This window comes from Xiphophorus maculatus, chromosome 6 (genome assembly GCF_002775205.1).
Source record: "Xiphophorus maculatus strain JP 163 A chromosome 6, X_maculatus-5.0-male, whole genome shotgun sequence".
Taxonomy (NCBI): Eukaryota; Metazoa; Chordata; class Actinopteri; order Cyprinodontiformes; family Poeciliidae; genus Xiphophorus; species Xiphophorus maculatus.
The window spans coordinates 1,772,498-1,794,304 of NC_036448.1; the positions used below are offsets into that span (position 1 = coordinate 1,772,498).

Sequence of the window (21,807 nt, forward strand, 5' to 3'; positions counted from 1 at the left end):
GGTACAAAATGTTCTGATGCACAGAAGGAAACAACTAAAACTGCAGAAGAGTGGAATGGAGAAAGGAGGAATGACCAACACCCACTATATGCACTGAATAAAAGGTGTGGGGTGTCAAGAGTTAAACATCAGAAACTTTTCACAGCAATCTGGCATTTTAAAATAGTAGAGGGAATGGGAGTGATGAGAGTTAAACCAGTAAAATCAACAGCTCATACTAATTAATAAACCAGTCAGAAGAAGCGTAAAAACATCAACAACATGCAGCTCTGACTACAACACAGGCAGGAATCCAACCACCGCTTCACAATCAGTTTATATGGATACTGTAAATATCTGCATTTTAAAATGCACATTTATTGACATTTGTAGATATTTATTAAATCTTGAGTGGCCAGAGACATTTGATATTCTCCTACTGTGATGTATGACTTAGAGCCGATCCTCAATGAGTTTTATAAATGCATCAAACATCCAGGTTATGCTGTTCCTTATCCAGGTCCAACCAGAATGTTGACTTACTTTTTCATAGAGATTTACTATATGCTTTTGCTCTCAAAAGTAAAAACACCTTTGTTAAGATGCTAAGTTTGTGTGAAATAAAAAAAAACTATGATCAAATGATCACTTTTCCCACATCTAGTCCAACAGGCATCCTGTTCAATTCATCTGGAAACAAACATCAGTTAGAGGGGAAGATATAAAACAAATAAAAAATTGTAATTATCTAGTTGCATGAGTGTGCAAACCCTGAAACTAATACTTTTCATTCAGTCTTCCTAACTTCATCACTATATAAATCATAGTAAATCAGATTAAATGTAAACAACATTCAGCTGTTCTTAAGATAATTTTTTTCCTGATGTTGTTACCAACATCTTTAGCTATAGCTCTGCAGAACAGATCAAAGGTACCAGTCAGAAGATGGTACATGAAAATCCTCAGCATTACATTCAAATCATAGCACAATGCAAACAGATATCAATAAAATAGGGACAACAGCCATGTTCTGTTAACAGGACATTTCTCCAAAACTGATGAAGCTATAATGATGAACTGATTAAATGTAATCACTGGGTCAGTGAGGTTGATAGTAGACTAACAGCAACACGGAAAGAGCTGCAGGAAAAAGTGCTGGGTGTGTTCTATATGTTTCTAAAAAGCAGAAAAAGGAGCTGGGATGTCCAACTCCTGCACACATCCAGAACTTCCACTACCATCTGATAAAACCCAAATAGATTTTCTGGGCCACAATAACAGCAAGTTTCAATAAAAGAACATCATACCCACAATGAAACATGGTGGTGGCAGCATTATGCTCTGGGGTTGCTTATCTTCAGAGGAAGATGTTTTTTTGTCACAGTGGGTAAGATTATGCACAGCTCCAAATAAAACGCCGAAGTGTCTCCTACAAAGCTGAAGTTGAAGGTGGATTTGATGTTTTAGCATCACCGTGAGTCTGAGGAGAATGTCTTCACTGGAGCCAAGAAATGAATCTGAACCCGAGAAGGGATGTGGAAAACATATGTCCTCACAAGTGGATAGATTTGGAGAACTTTGATCTGAGTGGGTAAATATTACTAAAGCCTTGTAAACACGTAGCTGGGTCTTTATAAAATCAAAAATCTCAGTCATGTTTAAAAAAATAATATTGTACACATGGGATCAGTTTCAGAAAACATTTCATCTACATGGACCCGAACAGATCCATCTGTCAAGTTTCTTTTTAAACATGCCACACCTATAGGGGGCAGTGTAGCGCAATGCTACACCAATCACAGCCAATCAGGTTGTTTCAAAACAACCACGGCTTCCTATTAGAAAGAAAATGTAGTGCCAGGAGAATCATTTGGTTAGACACCTATGTAGGTTCAACAACTTTTAATTAGGTTATTTAAACACAAGATTATGTCGGTTGGGAATCGTGTCAAAGCAAGCATGTGGATATATTTGGTGTATTATTTGTGGCAGACTGTAAATGCCTGTTTTCCAATGTACACACAAACACAAATAAGGAGAATCATAAAATTCTCCTTATTATGGTGGGAGTTTTTATAAATAATCGTTTTTAGTGATATTAAACAGTTTTTGTGTGGACGAAAAGCCGAAACGCAAAAAAAGTGTAATTTTTCCCCCGATATCTGGCTATGTTTGGATTAGGCCTAAACCAAGCTGTGGAGAGCCAAGAATGTTTAAAATGAATGACAAGAAGCTTCAGCAAAATTTTAGCTTAAGGGTGTGAAAATGTATGCATCTGGGTTGTTGCACATTTCTATTTTTTTTCTTTTACTAAAGCAGATTTGTTTTCAGTTGGATTACACAGGATGTATGTCTCATTAATAAAGAAATTTTTTTTGAGATAATTTATCATGGCCTTTTTTTAAGTCACAAAACCCTACATTTTAAACATAGGTTTGAACACTTTTCAGATCTATTGTAACTATATGTTTTTAAGACAAATATATAAAATAATTTCTTAATTTAAGAACAACTCTGCCTGAACATCAAACTTGGGTCCAAAATCTCCCTAAAAGTCCACCAAAACACTAAAAAGAGGATTTCAGATCCTCCAAAACACGCCTACATGAACCGACTTCCTCAATAAACACCTTTTCAGAGGGACAATAATTACAACTGTTGCACATCTGGTAACATACAGCTAAGAAGTGTATGAAAGAGTCAGGGAATGTTGCTGAGCAGAAGGACAGCCCCTGGAAGGCCCAACTCCTGGCAGACTCTGCTCCTGGTGTGGGGCTGTGGATGGATGGCAGTGTTTATGTGCAGGAACGTCTTGCATCTGCATATTAAAAAGAACAAACAGCAAGATCCAGACTAAAAAAACCTTGAAAAATCAGGACAAGCAGTGTGTGTGGGGGGAGGGGGGTGCGTGTGCATAGGGGTGTGTGCGTATGTGTGCATTCAGCAAGCGCAATCTTGGTGAGACCTCTGGGGCTGCTCATTGAGCTGTGGCCCCTGCTTGGCTCCGGTGACCGTTGGGTCGTTGTTGTCCAGAGTCTCTGTCATCCTCTCACAGATGATGTCCACCAGTCGCTCGAACGTCTGCTTCACGTTGATGTTGTCTTTAGCGCTTGCTTCAAAGAACTCAAAACCTGTCAAACATACATGGAGGAACCAAGATGTTAACTTAGACAAGCAGTGAGCTCCAGTACAATGTTAAAAATGTCACTGTTAAACGCAATACATTGATAACCAGATCTTTTTCACTATTTATTAGAATACAATCACATGCTTTTATGTATTATATTGAAATATTTTGTGATATACCAACTCAAAGTAACTAATAGTTGTGAAGTTAAAGGAAAATGACAAATGGTTCTCAAATTTTTTTTCAACCACAAAAAAAGTAACAAGAATATGTCCTTTCTTGCCTGAAACATGTCCAGGTCAGATCTGACATTTTCAAAATCTCAATTGGACATATAGCTGAACTGGGCTATTTTGATACATCTAAACTGTATCTACAGTATCTAAACTGATCTAAACTGCAGCTCTGGTTCCGTGTGTAGGGTTGATGTCCTGCCAAAACAATTGGATTTAATCGATTATTGAAATAATCCACTAATTCAGTAATTGGGTAATCATTAATTGAGTATAAAGACTCAAGAAATGTCATTTGTTAAAAGAACCTCAGAGCAATAATCAAGCGAAAATTGTACAAGAAATACATACATTCTTCATTTAAGAAAAAAACCCTTGTCTGTATATATGTTCTACCTAGAACAGGGGTGTCAAACTCCAGTCCTCAATTGCTGCTGTCCTGCAACTTTTAGATGTGCCTCTGTTGCACCACACCTGAATAGAATAATTATGTCATTAGCAAGGCTAACCTTGGTGAGACCTCTTAATTACTCCCTCCTTATCTACAAAAGGAGAAGGTAATTAAGCCATTTCATTCCAGTGTTTTGTACCAGTGGCACATATAAAAACTGCAGGACAGTGGCCCTGGAGGACTGGAGTTTGAGACCTGTGACCTAGAACGTCGCAAGTGATAGTTTTAGCTCGACCTGGTTCAAATTCTGTAAAAAAATAAATAAATAATGAAAATCTATCAAGCAACTTTTGCTACCCATTTATTGATGAGTTTATTCAAAATGAATCACCAGACCAGCCCTACACTGTATTGATGTTGAGTCCAGCAGAAAGGCCTGATGTGTTCATGTGTTGAAGGATTTTTAGCTGCAGATGAATCCTTTGCTACAGATTATCAAGTGTTCACTAAAGAATGCTGTTACTGAAGTTTGGGGAATAAAATGTTTATTTTCTTAGCTAAGGGAAGGAATTTAATTATTTGTATTTGTCAATGTGTTTCTAACATTGCATAAAAAAGGCTTAAGTGGTTAAATTAAAAATCTACAGTGTGTGTCAACTTTTTTATCCAATTAATTGTCAGAATAATCACTAACTAAAATAATGCTTAGTTGCAGCCATACTTCAAAGTGCTGTGTGCTGAGAGGTGCTAAATGGGCCACATTACCAAGTTGCTCTGACAGCTGGCGCCCCCTGTCAGACGCCACCACCCGCTCATCCTCCATATCACACTTGTTTCCCACCAGGAGGACCTGGGCGTTGTCCCATGAGTACGTCTTGATCTGGGTCGACCTGTCAACACAAACACAAGGCTCCTTCATTTTCTTAATGACTTCAGCGACCTTCCTAGGAAAGGATAAACACAGCTTCTTCTATGAGGTACAACAATCAATAAAAATATTGAATACTCTCTGTGGAACAGACATTGTGATTAGAATTTCATGTACTGTATATTTTAATGTATTCTGCTTAACATGTCTGTTTCCAGAAACTCAGAGGAATGAAAGGTCGTCCAAGCAGCAGAGAGCTGAATGAAAAACTGAAACAGATAGAGTCACTACTTTCCTACAAACAGACGTATGTCTCAGGAAGTTAGAAATCATGAAAAAGTTCAATATTTCTCCTCTCTCATTTCAGAACGTGAAACTTGTCTACGATATAGATCCATTTTACATGGAGTGAAATACTTGAAGCCTTTATGTCTTGTAACTTTGATGATTATGGCTTAAAGATCATGAAAACCCAAAGTTAAGTATCTCAGATGGATCTTACAAATGTTGATCTGCTGGACATTTTCTGACTCAGGTCTCTCTTTGTGAAGTTCCCTAAAAATTCTTGAAGGGATTCTGTTGCTGCACCTTTTCCTATCCCACTTTTACCTTCCACTCAACTTTCTATGAATATGCTTGGATGCAACACGCTGAACAACCAGCTGCTTCAGCATTGACCTGCTGTGTCTTCCCCTCCTTGTGGACGGTGTCCATGATGGTCTTCAGGCCGTCTGTCTAGTCAGTAGATTGTGTAGCGTTTTTGAGTAAACCTTCTGCTGTTTGCAGGTTAATTAGCTTATCATGGTGTGAGTTTCACTATGAGATTCCAATATTTGCCCTTTCATGATATTGCTAATCTTTTTAGCAGCACATGTACCAGTCTCTTACCAGTCTTGCACAGCATTAAAGGACTCCTCATTGGTGATGTCGTACATGAGGATGAAGCCCATTGCTCCCCTGTAGTAGGCTGTGGTGATTGTTCTATAGCGCTCCTGACCAGCAGTGTCCTACACACACACGGAACCAAAACACACTCCATAGATTACTTCAAGCATACAGGGCTATCAAGATGAGTGACTATAAAATAAGATAAATTTTAAAAAGACATCCATCAGTAATGCCAAAGTGTGACTTTAACATCATGTTCTGGTCCCTAATGCAATAAGCAATCATTATATAATAGTGATTACATAATCATTCCTAACGATGGAAGGATTCTGACCAAAGAGGCAGCTGTTTAACAGCTGGAAGTTATCAGAGAACCTGACCAGACAGCTTGCCTCAATGGTCATAAAAAACAGTCTTAGAAAGGTCAGTTAACAGCTAATGTGGACCATCAGTAGGATTGCTGTGAAGTTTAAAGGTCGTCGGCTGAATTTAAAAGTTGAAATGTCTGAGTAATGAAACTGGAGACTCGTAATAACGTAGGAATGTTCTGAGACACTATTGCGTTTGATTTATTAAATATGAAACATCTCTGATTTGAACAGTTTAATACATAACCACAAACTGACTGACTGCTTGTATCTGACAAGTTAATGTTACATTTTTTATAACTATTTTACAATTAGTGACAAAATAATGAGTAATAGAACTTTTAATAAAAGTAATAGTTACTGGTGCAGGCTGTACATTATGCATACTATTAAAATGCAATAGCTTTACACAGTGCGTAGTAATAAAGCAGTCCACATCTCATTAGCATTGCAGGGTCAGTGTATAGTGTGCGACTGTGTGTGACTGAACTCACTCATCAGTGATGAGCTGGACGTTGCAGACTCTCAGTTTTAGACTGGGATGTACAAAATCAACATGTGAATTTCATTTATTATTATTAATTTTATTTTTTAAGGTTTTATTTTTTCTGGTGTCCTTTATTTTTTGATAGTGGTCAGACAGGAAAGTGGGTAATGAGAGAGAGGGAAGACAAAGGCAAAGGTTGTCAGGCCGGGACTCGAGCCTGTGACCCTAACCCACTAGAGGAACCCAGAGGTCATGTTCAGACCAGAATCCAACGTGTTCAGGGCAATACTGAGAGAGCCCTGATGGCAGGTGTGGATCAAAGTTAGAGGTGGTGTTGGAGATGAAGCTACATTTGTTCAGCAGGGTGAATCAACCATACACATTTAAAACCCCTAGCATGAAAGGTCCATGAAAAAAACAACATTTATTCATGAGAACATTGAGCCATGCATAAAATCCATTTAAATGATCTTACTGCTCGGTCAGATCATCAGTCATATCCTAATATCATTTGCCCAATTACTGAAAAATCTTAAAGAGGTAATAAAAAAAATAGTAATTATCTTAGATAAAAATGGGTCACTGTTAAAACATAGCTCTACCAGGCATATTTATATTAAAATTTGACTTGCTACAACAGGATCTATTTCCTAGACAATTTTATAATTTCCTCAGTGAATAATCATTGTCATAATTTAGTTCAAAGATCAGTAGAAATCAGAATTGGACTCACTGGACTGCAATTGTTGTTGCACAACAGCCCCCCCCCCCCCGCCTCCTTTCTCTCTCTACCTCTCGCTCTCTACTTCCTCTTCTGAGAGGGGCGATATGTTACCAGCTCTCCGTCTAACGGGTGAGATTAGTTTCCTAAATCTGCTGGGATTTTCCCTGTCCAGAACTGAAGTAAACTCTGTTTAAGTTGGTGTGGAGAAAGACTCGCTTGGTTTCTGACAACCTCCATTCAGATGCCCCACCCTTCTTCCCCCTGTGAATTAGCCAGTCTGAGCAGCCTGCAGCCAACTAGTTTCACAGAGCACACCTGTTAACGGTCGCTCTTTCTCTTTATTACAACTTGCACTTGTTAATGAACCAGGTAGGTTTTAGTGACTCGGGCGAGTCCCAAGGATGTTGTTTTACATATAGTTTTGGGCTAAAAGCAAAACATTTTTCACCTTTTAAACTACAGAATAGCTATTTTACAACCATCAAAGAACTTTGAAGTGATTCATTAATTGAATGTCCACAACATCTTTTAGATTTTCTTTATTCTAAATATTTTATTAGTAAAGTATTTTTGCAAGAGTCAGTGCAGCTTAATTCAGTAGCAGAAATAATCAAATAAGTAAAAAATCTAGGCTGTCTTTCCCTAATGCTGACACTGAGAACTAAAAAGGGAACCTTTGAGAGAGACAGACAGAGCGTAGGATTTTGGGCCCCAGAATTGGCCTGATGCAGCAGGAGGAGGAGGTTCATCGATGAAGACAGGAATCTCTGTAGGTGTGATGAGCTTTCGTCTCTGCGTGGATGGTGAGGTCACACAGGACTTGGGTGCTGGTAGGAAGAGTACTGATTTAGAGCAGCAGGTCTCAGGTCTTAGGGTGACTTCCTCATGTGCGTAGCTGTCCTCAGCTTCTTGTCTTGCGGCTCTGAAGCTCCTTTCATCTTGTTTCACGATCTTTCTGGTCCGTTGAGATGTAGAACGGAAGGAAAGCACCAATTCTTCTTTGCCGTTGTTCTTTGTCTTTGACTTCATCTTTGCCTTTGCGGTCTGAACCCAGCTGAGGAGAGAAGCGCGATTTGAAGTCACATGTTGCGGGGCTGACGGGTTGGTTCCCATGTGCAGGTCAGTCTTCGGCTCTGTGGCCCCGGCTCCTCTTCAGCTGCAAAGTTCTTTGTCCATCTTGATCTCGACTCGAAGCTGCCTGAAGGATCCAATCAAAGGTTCCTCTTTTGCACTCACCTTTTATAGGGTTTATCCACCCTATTGGCGTGTTTGCATTGGCTAGCATTGTTGCTGTGCTTATTTCATTGGCATGGATAGATGATCTCATATCCATCTTTGTCTTAGAGACATTATGTCCTGATGTCTGTGCTAATGTCCCTGGGTTGCTCAACGTTCCTCCTACATGTGTTGCCTATAAAATCTTTCTTTCCAACAGTTTAAGTTGTTCAGCAATCCATTTCCAAATAAGGCATTGGTCATCTCTGTCCTCCTGTTAGTTCCTGTATTCCCCTAACATCTACCTCCGACACAACACCAGTGATCTTTAATTGCAGTTACACTTTTTACACCATCTCAAGTTCAAAGTCAAAATCACATCCATAACCTTTTTAGTTTCTTTGATTAAAAAGGTTATAACTTATGGCAATCATAATAATTATGATAGCCATAACTTATTAGTTACTCTTATTATAATCTTAATGTGAGTTATTACAGACGTTTTCTGTAAAGAAACCAAGAATAATCCATTATTCTAATTATTTGATACCAAAGTTACAGTTACTTGTTTTACTTGTAAGCATTCCCACAGGTGTAAGTGTAAGTGTAAGTATTTTACTTTGGGTCTTATTCAATTACTCAAAATGTTTAGACTTCATTCTTTAAAACTTTTATGCTTTGAAATAAGGAATAGTCTCAACTATTTTTATACAACTGCAGGGTGGAAACTTACTTCCTCTTTTTTCCAGGAAACCTGCTCTTCCTGTATCATGACTCTCTCTTTCTGACTATGATTTCTTATGATTAGATAGAAATTAAAGCAAAGTTTGCAAGAGACAAAAACAACACACACAACCAGATTAATTTTATTGAAGTTTAAGTCTACTGTTCTGCCTAGATGTCACTTGTGAGGTTCATTTTAAAGGTAACTTCATTATTGTTACTTTAAACTAAAACTTCCAGCATGTGGAAGTGGGATGATCTCGGGTTTTCTCGACACAATGCATCTGTGTTATCAACTGGATTTTTATAATAATCACATCTTTTATTATATTAAAGGTGTTACTTGCACAAGTTATTGCACAAGTCTATATTCATGGGAAACCCTAAAGTATCATTATATCTTTCCTCATGTTTGATTATTGCACACAGGCATAATTACTTAATTATGATTTTTTTCTCTCAGAAACTACAGCACCAGTAAAAGCAGTCTAGTAAAATGCAATGAAATCGTTTTACTAGACTGTAAAAGTTAAGTTTAAAAAGTTATGATTTAATTTTTTAAATCATATACTATTTTCAGAGTTCCATTGATGTGCAAAAACAAACTGTAGTATTTATTTTAGTGCATGCAAAAATGAGTTGGTACAGATTTTCCAGGAAAGATTGTGTAATCACATGAAAGATTTGGGAAAAAAAGAGAAAGAAATCAGTGCAACTTTAATCTCCACAACAATCAACAGATCTGCATATCCATTGGCAGCCTTTCCTTCTGTCTTCAGTTTTTGCTTTACAGGCTTAACTAAATACGAACTGAGAAGTCAGTTCAGATCTAGCTGACTTCTCAGCTAGAACGCCAGTGAAACTATTTAAAGTTTCATTGGTGTTTATCTGTGACCCATCAAACCTAAAAATCCAATCTTTTCCTGATAAGTGATTGCACCAAACATCTGTGTTTTAGAGGAGCAGCTGCAGAGAAAGTCAGCCCATGTATTACAGCAAGAAGATGACGCCATCTTCTGACAGGCTCACAAGTTTACTGACTGTTCACTGGCCGAAGGCAAAGCTGCAGACTATCGCTAACGCAAATAACAAGCTAACCCATGTTATTTCTATGTGCTTGTAAATAATTTATTTAGCTCCTGTAAACCCAAATTCATACTGGAGTTGTATGTTAATGTTGAGTCATACTGTAGGTATGACTGTAGGTATACAATGTAGGTCAACCATTCGCAGCGATCTACAGAAACCACATTAAAAACATGGTTCAACCAAGCTAGTGTGCAAAAATGATATATCTTACCTTACATGTGAATGCTTGTCTGTCTAAGTAATTGTCCAATAAAATATTTGATAGTACATTTTAAACAATGCGATAGTTAGTGGGAGCTGAAAACTCTGGCATTGTTAGCTTCCGCACCTCCTGTTTTTAGCTGTAGATTGTTGATCCACTTTTCTTGTATTTTTTCTGTAAGTTTTTTAAAATTAACTTCCCTGTGATCCTTGGAACAAGAAAATAACGTTTATCTTTCTCTCTATTAGAATGGTTGGAACACACACAACACAGACTTTAGGCCATTTGAAGCTGAATCAACAGATGTAAATGGGCTGCATTTACTTCTTGCCCTCCATCTGCATTGCGTGACGTCGGTACTATGTCATATGCAACCCAGCAATAAGAAAAATAAAGGGGAATTGACAACAAAAGAAAAGGTACCAAATAGGCAGATCAAAGTTTTAAAAAACATGGCCACAAACTTCGGAATGGTGCTCCTCTAAAAACAAAGTGTGCGACAAACCTAGAGTCCTCACCCAGATCTGTAGTTTTATCCTTTTGTCGTTCCTATAGATGGTCTTGACCTTGAAGTCGATTCCCACCGTGCTGACAAACGCCGGCGTGAACGAGTCATCTGCATAGCGGAAGAGGAAGGAGGTTTTTCCCACACTGCTGTTCCCAATGATGAGGATTTTAAACATGTAATCAAAATTCTGGTCCGAGGATTCCTTCTGTCCATATGTCGCATTTGCAGACGCCATCTATACATGAACAAACAGGCAACAATTAGCACCTGAAGTTTACATACTTAGGAAATAATAAGCCATCATTCAAACAGAGACTACACAAAACACTTGAATACAACAAGCACATGCTTTCAGCTATGTCACAGACGAACCACTGACTCCATCTGTTTTCATTGTTTCTATTTGTTCTCTCCAGACTTTCTCTAGGACTTCACCATCTGAGCTTGAGGTAGAACATGAAGACATGGCCAGAAGCTTGGGCCTCACAGCAGTGTTGTGTTCTGCAAACTTTGCAGCTTCAGGTTTTGTGCTATTATAGTTGGATCATTGTGTTTTAGATTAATTCAGAATGAATCTCAGTTTCCATTTTAAACTTTATAGCAAGACTCACTTGTTCATTTCAGCTAATTTTCCATCTGTACCGTTATGATATCACATCAGCAAAACAGGTGATGCTGCAAAAAACTGTTATAAAGGAGGAACAAATATGCTTCAAAGAGAAGAAGGCTTTTGGATTTCCATGAGCATCTAAGCTAGTACCAAGCTATCTATTCCCCAGAACATTCTACAGAACAGCAGACTCTGAATATCAGCACCAGAAGGATGTGAGTTCATCTGCACCTGTAGGGGGGCGAACAGTTTGGACAACAGCCGTGTGATGAGAAACAGCAAAGACGGCAATTCTGTCCAAGAAAACAATAAAAACAAAGTAAAATTCTCCAGAAAGTAGTGGCATCATCTCTGTCCTCAGATAGAAACTTCTGATCTGTCTCCAGCATGATGGAGCACCATGTCATAAGGCAAAGTGAACGAAGGTCTCAGAGATCTGATAATCCAACTTCAAGCACCAAGGAGACAAGAATGGATCACCATCAGTCAGGATGCAGTTCAGAAGCTGAAATCCAGCAAAGCACAGAGTCACATAAGTTAGGAAAAGTGGATATCAGCACTGTAAATACTGACTCTGTAGATATTTGATTCATTAAAAAAACTGTTTGAGACTCAATCTATGGAAAACATGGGAATGAACAGGCTCAGTGTAACCAAGACAACCTGCACCTATGTTGGTGATAGATGTTTTGAGGGAGAAAAAAACACTCTCTGGGACTCCCACTGAGAGCAGTCATCCGCCATCCTCCCTCTCCCAGCCTGGAGTACTTCATCGTCCCACCAGTCAGACACAAACCGCACACCTTCACCTCATGGAGGATAAGAGGGCGGAAGTAGAAAGGCTTAACAGACTAAGCATCAACTAAACTGACTGTCCTATCGCCTCCCATCCAGGGACGACAAGAGCCTGAGCCGGACAGGCCAAGTCGCTGGTAACATGCTTCACAATGTCGTAAAAACAAAAAAACAAAACAAAAACGGAGACATTGTTTCATTCATCTGTGTCTTATTCCAGTTATTGCTTCTGATCTTCCTCTCCTACGTAAAACGGCCTGAATCCCATAACCATCCAGTAACAGAGCTTAGCTTGAATTATGTAGCTGTACTCTCAAAGTAAGCCCTCCGGTTTATGACGGACTGTTCCATGTTAGTTATTGCCGTTCAGCGTTGATAATAAACATTACAGCATTAATTATTAACAACAAATAATTAATGCTGGTAAACGGCTAACTGAATCCAGCTATAGTTAAATGTGACTGCAGGAGCTAGCTAAGCATCCCAGCTATGTCAAATGAAGGTTACTCTTGCTTATTAACAACTACCTAAATCACTGACCTCGTAATGGATAAGCTCCGTTCCTTCTGTTTCCGCTGTTGTAATGAACACAGCCTCGCTACTCAAGATAAGCCAGGGTTTACCATGAAATGGGTGATTTTTCCCTTAGCTTTGCTGCAGCGGCTAGTTCAGAGCCCAGCGTTGCACCTGCACGAGCAGAATGTAAGAGTTATTGGCAAGACAGCTGACCAATCGGAGCAGAGACTTGGTTGATTCACCTCTACAAACCCCGCCCCGTTTATGCAGGAGTCTCCAGTGTTGATATAAAGAAGACTGTATTACAGATTACAGTATCCTCAAATCCAGCACATTTACACGTCTTAATTACCGAAAACCGATTAAACCAAAGCAATCATACTGACTAATTTAAATTAAACTATAAACATTCCAATTTAATCCACACAATTCTGAAATGTAGTCATTTTCAGTGTAAAATCGGAATTGGTAAAAAAAAAAAATAATAATAATAATCTCTATTTTAGAAAACCAATCAGCAATCCCCTTGTAACAAGGCCTTGTTACAAGGTCTTGTTACAAGCTGAAAGGACTTATTCCCTTTGAAGAAGGTGAAACCTTCATCAAAACCTGGCTTGTTAAGCAGAGACAAAAGTCACAGAATCACTCATCTAAGAGGACTTTCCAGGAAACACAGAGTACACAGATGAAGCAGTTGCTAGTGGCTTCATCTAAATAGAAACGGCTACCAATCTAATCTGACATCTCAGCCACTCTTGGGAGGTCCAAGCAGGGAGGTCCAACAACTCTGGACCTAGCTGCTTATTCTACTAGTCCCGTCACTTGAAACTGGATTTAGTGGTAGATGATTAAAGGATAGATTTTCTTTTTCTTTTTCTTAAAAATGTTTGTGCCAGTGAAAACTGGGTATTGTAAATGCAAAGAACCCCATCTCATGCTTTCATACAGATAGACACTGGTCTATCTAGTGGTCTGAGGAACAGAGGTTAACTGGTGACTGGGTCATAGGCCAAAGCTTACTGATGCAAATGGGGATTCATCACAAGTGAGAGGTGGCGATGTAGCATCTGACTTCCCCAGATCTCAATCTAATCCCTGCGTTCGTTGGATGTGCAAGACCAAGCCATTCCAAAAAATGGAGGCCAGGCCTGTTTAGCTTACTAGACTGAAATTATCTGCTGCTAAGATTTTGGTACCAGATACCACAGCACACCCTGACTCCCTCCCTAGCTTGCCTGCAGCAAGGCTGTTGACTAAAACTATCAGAAGAGCACATATAACTCTAGCCTGTTCTAAATACATTCTGGACCTTTTGGATCCCCTAACTTCTTCTAGCTTAGTTCTAGATAAAGTTGACAACTCGCTATGTTGTCAACATTTGACAACATAGCAAGTCAAATGTTGTTGGTTGTACCTTAAACCTGTTTTAAAGCCTGTGGGGACCGTTCTTTTTGAGGCTCAGAGGCTTTTCCAACACTTTCCCACTGTCCTCACACTGCAGACTCCACTGACTCAAACAACTTAAAAGGTTGTTTGGCAACCTTAAAAAAGGGCAGTATTATGTGTTTTCCAGGCACATAGTGCCATTTTATAGCACAATGAAGTAACTATGATAATTTCAGTTGATATACACTGCCTGGCCAAAAAAAAGATGCTACCAAAAAATGGTCACACTTTCTAATATTTTGTTGGACCACCTTTAGCTTTGATTACAGCCCGCATTCGCTGTGGCATTGTTTCAATAAGCTTCTGCAGTGTCACAAGATTTATTTCCATCCAGTGTTGCATTAATCTTTCACCAAGATCTTGTATTGATGATGGGAGAGTCTGACCACTGCGCAAAGCCGTCTCCAGCACATCCCAAAGATTCTCAATGGGGTTAAGGTCTGGACTCTGTGGTGGCCAAGATGTCTCATGCTCCCTGAACCACTCTTTCACAATGTGAGCCCGATGAATCCTGGCATTGTCATCTTGGAATATGCCCGTTCCATTTGGGAAGACAAAATCCATTGATGGAATAACCTGGTCATTCAGTATATTCAGGTAGTCAGCTGACCTCATTCTTTGGGCACACAATGTTGCTGAACCTAGACCTGACCAACTGCAGCAACCCCAGATCATAGCACTGCCCCCACAGGCTTGTACAGTAGGCACTAGGCATGATGGGTGCATCACTTCACCAGCCTCTCTTCTTACCCTGATGCGCCCATCACTCTGGAACAGGGTAAATCTGGACTCATCAGACCACATGACCCTCTTCCATTCCTCCAGAGTCCAATCTTTATGCTCCCTAGCAAACTGAAGCCTTTTTTTTCTGGTTAGCCTTACTGATTAGAGGTTTTCTTACAGCTACACAGCTGTTAAATCCCAACCCCTTCCACTCGCATTGTGCGTGTGGAAATGCTTTTGCGTTCACAATTAAACATACTCCTGAGTTCTGCTGTTGTTTTTCTTCGATTTGATTGACCAAACGTTTAAGTAATCGCCGATCACGATCATTCAGGATTTTTTTCCGACCACATTTCTTCCTGGAAGACAATGGTTCCCCACCATCCTTCCAGTTTTTAATGATGCGTTGGACAGTTCTTAACCCAATTCTAGTAGTTTCTGCAATCTCCTTAGATGTTTTCTCTGCTTGATGCATGCCAATGATTTGACCCTTCTTAAACAGACTAACGTTTTTTCCACGACCACAGGATGTGTCTTTTGCCATGGTTGTTTAAGAAATGAGGAGTTACTCATTGCATCAGCTGGGGTTAAATAACTTGTTGCCAGCTGAAAGATAATCGCCTATGCAGTACTTATCCAATAGGAGGCTTGAACCTATTTGCTTAGTTAAATCCAGGTGGCGACTTTTTTTTTGGCCAGCCAGTGTATCATATTTATTTATGTAATAAATAAATATATCATATTTATTTATGACCACCTTTGCTAGTGTAAAAGAACAAAAAAAGCATGTCTTTAAAGAGGTTTTGTCTTTATTGGAAAGTTGTAGTCGGGAGGAGGAGTAACACACCCAGAGTTAAACAGCAGAGTTTGGATTGTCAAAGCTGCAGCATCTCATCATATCATTTATGATCTGTGCATAAACACAGGTCACAGACGACTGTATGTTTCTATCTTCATGGTGAACTGAGGTCTCTAATCAGCACAAATACTGCATGGTTATCATAAACCATATGGTGAGCTCAGGGCAAACAGAAAGACAGGCCTGAGATGCTTCCGAAAACACAGGAGAATATCTTATCACACACTCACATCTGCAGAAAAAAGCAAAGATTTTGCAAAAAAAAAAGTTGTACTATTAGCAGATTCAAAAGAAATGAGAGAAAACAAAATCTGAATAATAGTCACAGTTTGTCTCATTCAACTTGAATGCACATAAGCCTTTATAAAGGCACTGTCCATTCACCTCACTGTGCTAACAACTAGCACAGAAAAAATACATTGCACATGGATCTCTAAGAGGAAAATACAAAATCACTAAGAAAGAAGACAGGTATAATCATTGCATATTGGTGTGCTGGTTAAAGTTATGTTAAATAGTCCTTAGTGTTGAAGGCACCCTTGAGAGTTGGAGGGTTTGGCGTTGTTCAGGATTTGCAGACAGAGAATATATTTAACCAGAAAAATAAAGTATCAAATTACAATAAGGCTTCAATAGAAACTTGTAGCTTATTCAAACATTAAAACATAACTTACTCTTTTAAATGGTAATAAAATAAAACAAATGTAACACAATCCTAATTCTTAAGTAATCTATAATGAGCTCTTCATGTGTTTTGAATCCTTCAGACAAAGTTGCACATTTCAATTTAACACAATTCTTTTTTCTACAGTTCTTCAAAGAAGTCCCTATGACACCATTAACACTATAACACATGTAGTGGTCCAGCCCTTGCAATTAAACCACCAACTATAACAGACAAAAACAGTAACACAGTCATGTTATACATGTTTAAGTGCACTGGAAGTGCAGAACTGTAAAAGTACCATTCAAAGTGCAACTGTTTTAACAACAACAAAAAGTCAACCCAATCACTCAATCACAAAAAAGACTGTTTTAAGACAACATCAGATTCAGTGATCTGAATATTAGTTAGAACAAAATGACCACAGACACTACGGTCCGGTTGGCACACAAAGCGTTACAATCAACCAGCTTTATCAGCTGCTGATGGAAAGTAGCCGGTGGCAAAATGGAAAGTACAGTACTACTTGTGTCATGCTTGCTTGGCACTTTGTTTGGTGGCATTGATCGCTTCCCTCCAAAGAGCAAAATATTGACCTGTGAGAGGGAAAAAAAGAGGAAAAATGTGGCATAGGCAACTCTCCGTTGGTAACCCCCTGGGTTTTTGGAGCTACATTGATCCTATTTGTTGACTCGTTTAAAAACCCAGTCATCGAACTGATGTCTGACTAAAATGGATGTGAATGTAGTGCTAAAAGTATTCAAAGCTTGTCATTTTTTGGTAGTTTCTGCTTGACATCTGCACTGATCACGCTTTGTCATTAAACAGATGTCCTTTTTGGCTTAAACCCCTAAAAATCACTAACAGAGCTTTACCAGTGTAATAAAATCCACATAAAAACTCATTTTGAGCCAAACATCTTGAATGCAAAATTTTGTAGGAGCAGAAATAACTAAAACTGTGCAAGAAAACTCCTGATACAGTTTGAATGGAAAACTCTGCCTCAGTACCAGACAATCATTTCTGTTTTTTCAACAGTAGAAGGCAGCATCTACCCTCCCTGAAACTCTTTGGGTGGAATTCCTGAACAGCCCAGCTGTGATGCAGGCTTTGTTTCTTAATTCTGAAAGAAAATGTGCTACTTTAGGATTATAAAAAGGGAGGGGGGGGGGAACAAAAAACATTATACCTGTCTGATGAACACAACAGAAAGCACGCTGCATCTCAAGCAAAAACAAGTGTTGGTGTGCCAGTGTAGTAACAGTGAAGTAGTCAATCAAAACATGCTACATTTAGTTCATATTACACATATTAGTCTGCATACATGTCGTTTTACTCCAGTAACTTTATTCCTCTTTGTTCTGTTTTTACTTACTATTCAAATAGAGAATAAATGGAGATAAGAGAGAAGAATACGCTACAACCTCCTGATAAAAATCAGGCAGAATAGCACTCTCCTAATCTGCATGGCAACAACTATGAAATGACCTTTTTATAGTGCTTCATCACTTTCTCAGTTTCATCACAAATTCATCACTAAAGACACCTCAGTCTTTAGTTTTAGACCTTTGACTGACTGGTAGAGCCTGTTTTCTTTTACTTCTTGTCCTCATATGAAAACAAAGAAGACAACAGACAGGTAGGAAAGTTGTTTTGTGTCTTTTATGGAACAGTGTTCGAACCTGTCAGTGTTTTTATCAGTGCAATGAACCATCCTCACCCTCCACACAAATATCTGCACTTCAGTAAGTTCACACTGTCACCCTGTTGGGGGAGACTTGGAGAAGGATGGCATCCGTTTGAAGTGAAGTGAAGTGACAGAGGACAAGGCACTGATATCAATCTGAGTGAAACAAAGAAGGTCTGAGGGGGAGACGCTTGTGGCTGGTGCTATGTGCCGAGTCTGAAACGCGGGACCACAGAAGGGCCTGCTGGGTCTGTTTCTCTGTCTTCTGCCATATCCTTCTCAGAGTCCAGAGAAAATGTCCTGCCTGAGTCACTGGTGAGGATCTTGTTGAGCCGTCGAGTCGGTATGGATCCAGAATCAAACGCACCACTGTGTTTGGTTAGGCTCCTGCTACCCTTCTCCTCTCTTGGTGAGCCCTCCGTGTCAGACTCACCCTCTTCCTCTAAAGTCAGCACAAACTGGAACTTCTCAGTTGTCATGGAACCCGGTCCCTCGCCAGGTTCTGAGGCTTCCTCCAGAGAGCCCCTCCCTCCCTGGCCGTGGGGCCTGGGCGAGGGACTGCGGGGGATCATGCTCTGGTACCACTCTCTGTTGTCCTCCAGCGTGTCCAAGATCTCCTGAGCATCAGGGTGCACCAGGTCAGCCCACGTCTCCCAGAGCGGATGGACGATGTAGTCAATGAAGCCCACCTGGAAAACACATGTTGTCAGTATGTTCTGCTCGGCTTATCGCCCTGACCCTGACCTAGCTGGAGCATCTCTCACTACCTGGTTCTTCTCTATGGAGGCGTTGTGTTTGTCACACATGGGGCTGATCTCCATTCCTTTGTCTCTCTCCCTGTCTCCCTGAGTGAAGAACTCCACCATGATGCGGTCAGTCCACTTACGGTACAGTTCAAGGGGTTTGGTGGGATTGCTCAGGTCCGCGCAGTGCACCATGTTCTGAAGAACCTGTATGAAGAAGTGAGTGGAAGACTGAATAAACACAGCACTTTAGAGTAGTATTCAAATCTCTTCATCTTTTTTTTTTTACATTTTCTGACATTACAACCTCAGACTTCCATGGATTTTATTGGGATTTTCTTGGACAGCCCAATATGAATCAGTGCATGATTGTGACATCACAGACTGCTTTGTGTTGATCTATCACATAAAATACCAGCATGAATACGCATGAATACTTTGGAAGGACCTATAATGTCACACAGGTTTTTCATCCAAATGTCATTCAAATTTTGAGCAAACATTTAATGTGTTGCAAAAAAGGAAAAAACATTCGAGTTAGGCTTGTTTCTATGAGAGAATCAACCAGGCTCACAAAGTGTGATTATGTCAGATGTTGACATTGTGCTTGGTTATAAAAAAAATAGAAATTAGACATTGCAAACTAGAATGGACCACACATTTCAAGAAAATAGAGAGAGGTTTTCAGGAATAAATTGTAATTGTTCTATCATGTCAGTGATGTTTATGTCTGCAGACATAAAGAAAGAAATGCTATTGGGAAAAAAACACAGAAAAATGACTGCATTCTGCTTTTCTTTCTTTCCTTGTTTCTTCTTCACTTCTGTTGTTATAAAGCATTTCTCACCTGTATGCGATCTGAATAGTTGTCTAGCAGGAGAACACCTAGATTGGTTACTTTCTTTGTCTCCACCATGGTTTTTAAGTCTGCTAATAGGTTCATGTGTTTTGACATGTCAGTGGCCAGCACCTGTAAGCACATCAATCAGATTAAATTACACCTGAGAGGCAAAACTCTCTCTAAAAAAAGTAGCAGCTAAACTGAGCGGGTAGAGATGTTGGCGTTACCATGTCGATGACCATCTTGCGCAGAGACTGTCTCTGTTTTTTGCTCAGGTTCTGGAAGATGTCACAGTTATCTTCCTGCAGAAGCTTAAAACCCACAGCCAGGTGATGGTTCTCCAGCACTGACAGATCATTGTACATCAAGGCCAGCTCAGAGTCTAATGGACACATCAAAGACAAAGATAAAGATGAGAAAAATACCTTGTCCAAATCAAACTCACACTATCGTTGTGGAATTATGTAAACTCACTGGTGTTGATGAGAAACTGGTTGGAAACTCCAGGATGATCCACATCATGGATGGAGCTGGCAAACAGTGCAGCCAGTATCTCCAGATCAGTAAATACGGCCTTACAAAGCCAAACAGGAGAGTCAACACGCATTAGTGATGGATGAAGCTTGGCTTTGACAGATCCTACTGTTCATGTTTCTGTCCAGCTGTACCTCTAAAGCAGGGGTGGACAGCAGCACGTGCGTGGACTGCACCACATCTGCAGCGTGGATGTTGTTATGGTAAGCCACGTCAGAGCGGTAATGATCCTCCAGTGTCATCATGAAGTTAATAAAATGGTCTGCAGGAATTTTGAATGTTTTCAGCAAATCACGTTCCTACAGAAGCAGAATAAAACAGACACTGGCTCAGAGGATATAGAGACGCCAATTATTTGGTGAAATGTAAAAAAAACGTTTCATTGATTTAGTACACCATGCCATCATCTGATGTAACAGCATCTGAGGTTTTCCTATAACTTTGGGCACCTGAAAGATTGTGTACATTGTGACTGTCAATGGGCGTTTTCCAGAGTACTCTGCAACCTTGAAGATGTCGAGTCCCCATCTGTCAACGTCCTCAAGCTCCTGCCAGGGTGTAAGATAGGTTTTACTAAATAACATGCAATATCCATGGTTCAGTGCATTTTCCCCATATTCAGAACAAATAAGTGATAAACTTGTACCTTTGCGAGGAACTCCTCCTGACTGGCGTTGACCCCAAATCGAGGGATGGTGGAGGGAACGAGGCTGTGGGTAGCCTTTTTGACACCACTGATCTGGGACATGGGAAGTTTCTTTTTGTCTTTCTCCTTGGTAGGAGGAGAGATAATGTCCATGTCATCTGGCTTCTCTGTTAAAATAGGTTAGACACAGTTAGTCCAGGGATTTCTCGGTAATCATATGAGAACGTATACAGTCACGGTGCCTTATGAGATTCATATGTATTCATACAGTTCAGACCAAAAGTTTGGACACACCTTCTCATTGAATTCAAAGAGAAGGTGTGTCCAAACTTTTGGTCTGTACTGTATATTTTCTCATATTTTGTCACATTACTAAAACAATTTTGTGTTTTTTATCACATAAAATGCCAAAGAAGTTCACTCAATGACACACAACTATAAAGAGTTAAATTAAAAGAGTGTACGGCTTTGTATGGTGTAAACAGTAAGCCCTTTTTACTCTGATACCACTTAAATAAAATCTAAAAAAATTTAGAGACCACTTTTCTTCAGAGGTCAATTAGTTTAGTCTCAATATGCAAACAACTGTTCTCTGAAGGCCTCATGCAAAACAATACGGGTTGTGTAAAACAACGCCGTACATTATCCTGAACACTCTACTCCCTTTTTAACACATGATGACGACAGCATCATGCTAAGATAATACTTGTCTTAACCTGGAAAAGAGAAGTGGCCATCAGAGATGGCCATCTGGAAGAAAACCTCCTAGAGGCTGCAAAATGATTGAAACAGGGTAAAAGGTTTACCTTCAGACAGAACATACAACCATCACAACTGTCCTTGTTCATTTTTTGCAAATAGAAATATTTCCAAATCACCTAGTTAGAAAGGTGTAAAAAGTGTAGGATCACTTTTTAATGGCCAGCTGGCTGGCAGTGAGC

At 39.6% G+C, this 21,807-nt stretch overlaps 2 protein-coding genes across 7 annotated transcripts in view; both read right to left on the reverse strand.

Annotated features, from left to right (window-relative positions):
- Nucleotides 1-6: 6 nt before the first annotated feature.
- LOC102237980 (ras-related protein Rab-3A-like) lies at nt 7-12,922 on the reverse strand. Its single transcript, XM_005811051.2, has 5 exons — nt 12,748-12,922; nt 10,813-11,037; nt 5,487-5,605; nt 4,496-4,620; nt 7-3,110 (listed from the first exon to the last, which is right to left on the reverse strand). The coding sequence occupies exons 2-5, from the start codon at nt 11,035-11,037 to the stop codon at nt 2,920-2,922; spliced, it is 660 nt and encodes a 219-aa protein (XP_005811108.1). The 5' UTR covers nt 12,748-12,922; the 3' UTR covers nt 7-2,919.
- A 2,757-nt stretch (nt 12,923-15,679) lies between these two features.
- The window catches only part of LOC102218225 (cAMP-specific 3',5'-cyclic phosphodiesterase 4C), a 62,850-nt gene continuing 56,722 nt past the window's right edge, over nt 15,680-21,807 (reverse strand). For all 6 annotated transcript variants that reach the window (XM_014473315.2, XM_023335736.1, XM_023335735.1 and 3 more), the window contains 8 exons: nt 20,867-21,033; nt 20,670-20,768; nt 20,355-20,519; nt 20,161-20,260; nt 19,914-20,068; nt 19,693-19,815; nt 18,870-19,052; nt 15,680-18,791 (listed from right to left, as the gene is read on the reverse strand). In XM_014473315.2, the coding sequence (XP_014328801.1) occupies nt 18,306-18,791; nt 18,870-19,052; nt 19,693-19,815; nt 19,914-20,068; nt 20,161-20,260; nt 20,355-20,519; nt 20,670-20,768; nt 20,867-21,033 (1,478 nt within the window). In that variant the 3' untranslated portion in view covers nt 15,680-18,305. The remainder of the gene's footprint in view (nt 18,792-18,869; nt 19,053-19,692; nt 19,816-19,913; nt 20,069-20,160; nt 20,261-20,354; nt 20,520-20,669; nt 20,769-20,866; nt 21,034-21,807) is intronic.

Excerpts from the sequence above, each read along its gene's own strand:
- LOC102237980 (XM_005811051.2), bottom strand. The coding sequence starts at position 11,037 with ATGGCGTCTGCAAATGCGACATATGGACAGAAGGAATCCTCGGACCAG. Across the intron at positions 5,606-10,812 it reads GGATAAAACTACAGATCTGG|GACACTGCTGGTCAGGAGCG; the intron begins GTGAGGACTCTA and ends GTGTGTGTGTAG. Across the intron at positions 3,111-4,495 it reads CCAGCTGTCAGAGCAACTTG|GTTTTGAGTTCTTTGAAGCA; the intron begins GTAATGTGGCCC and ends TATGTTTGACAG.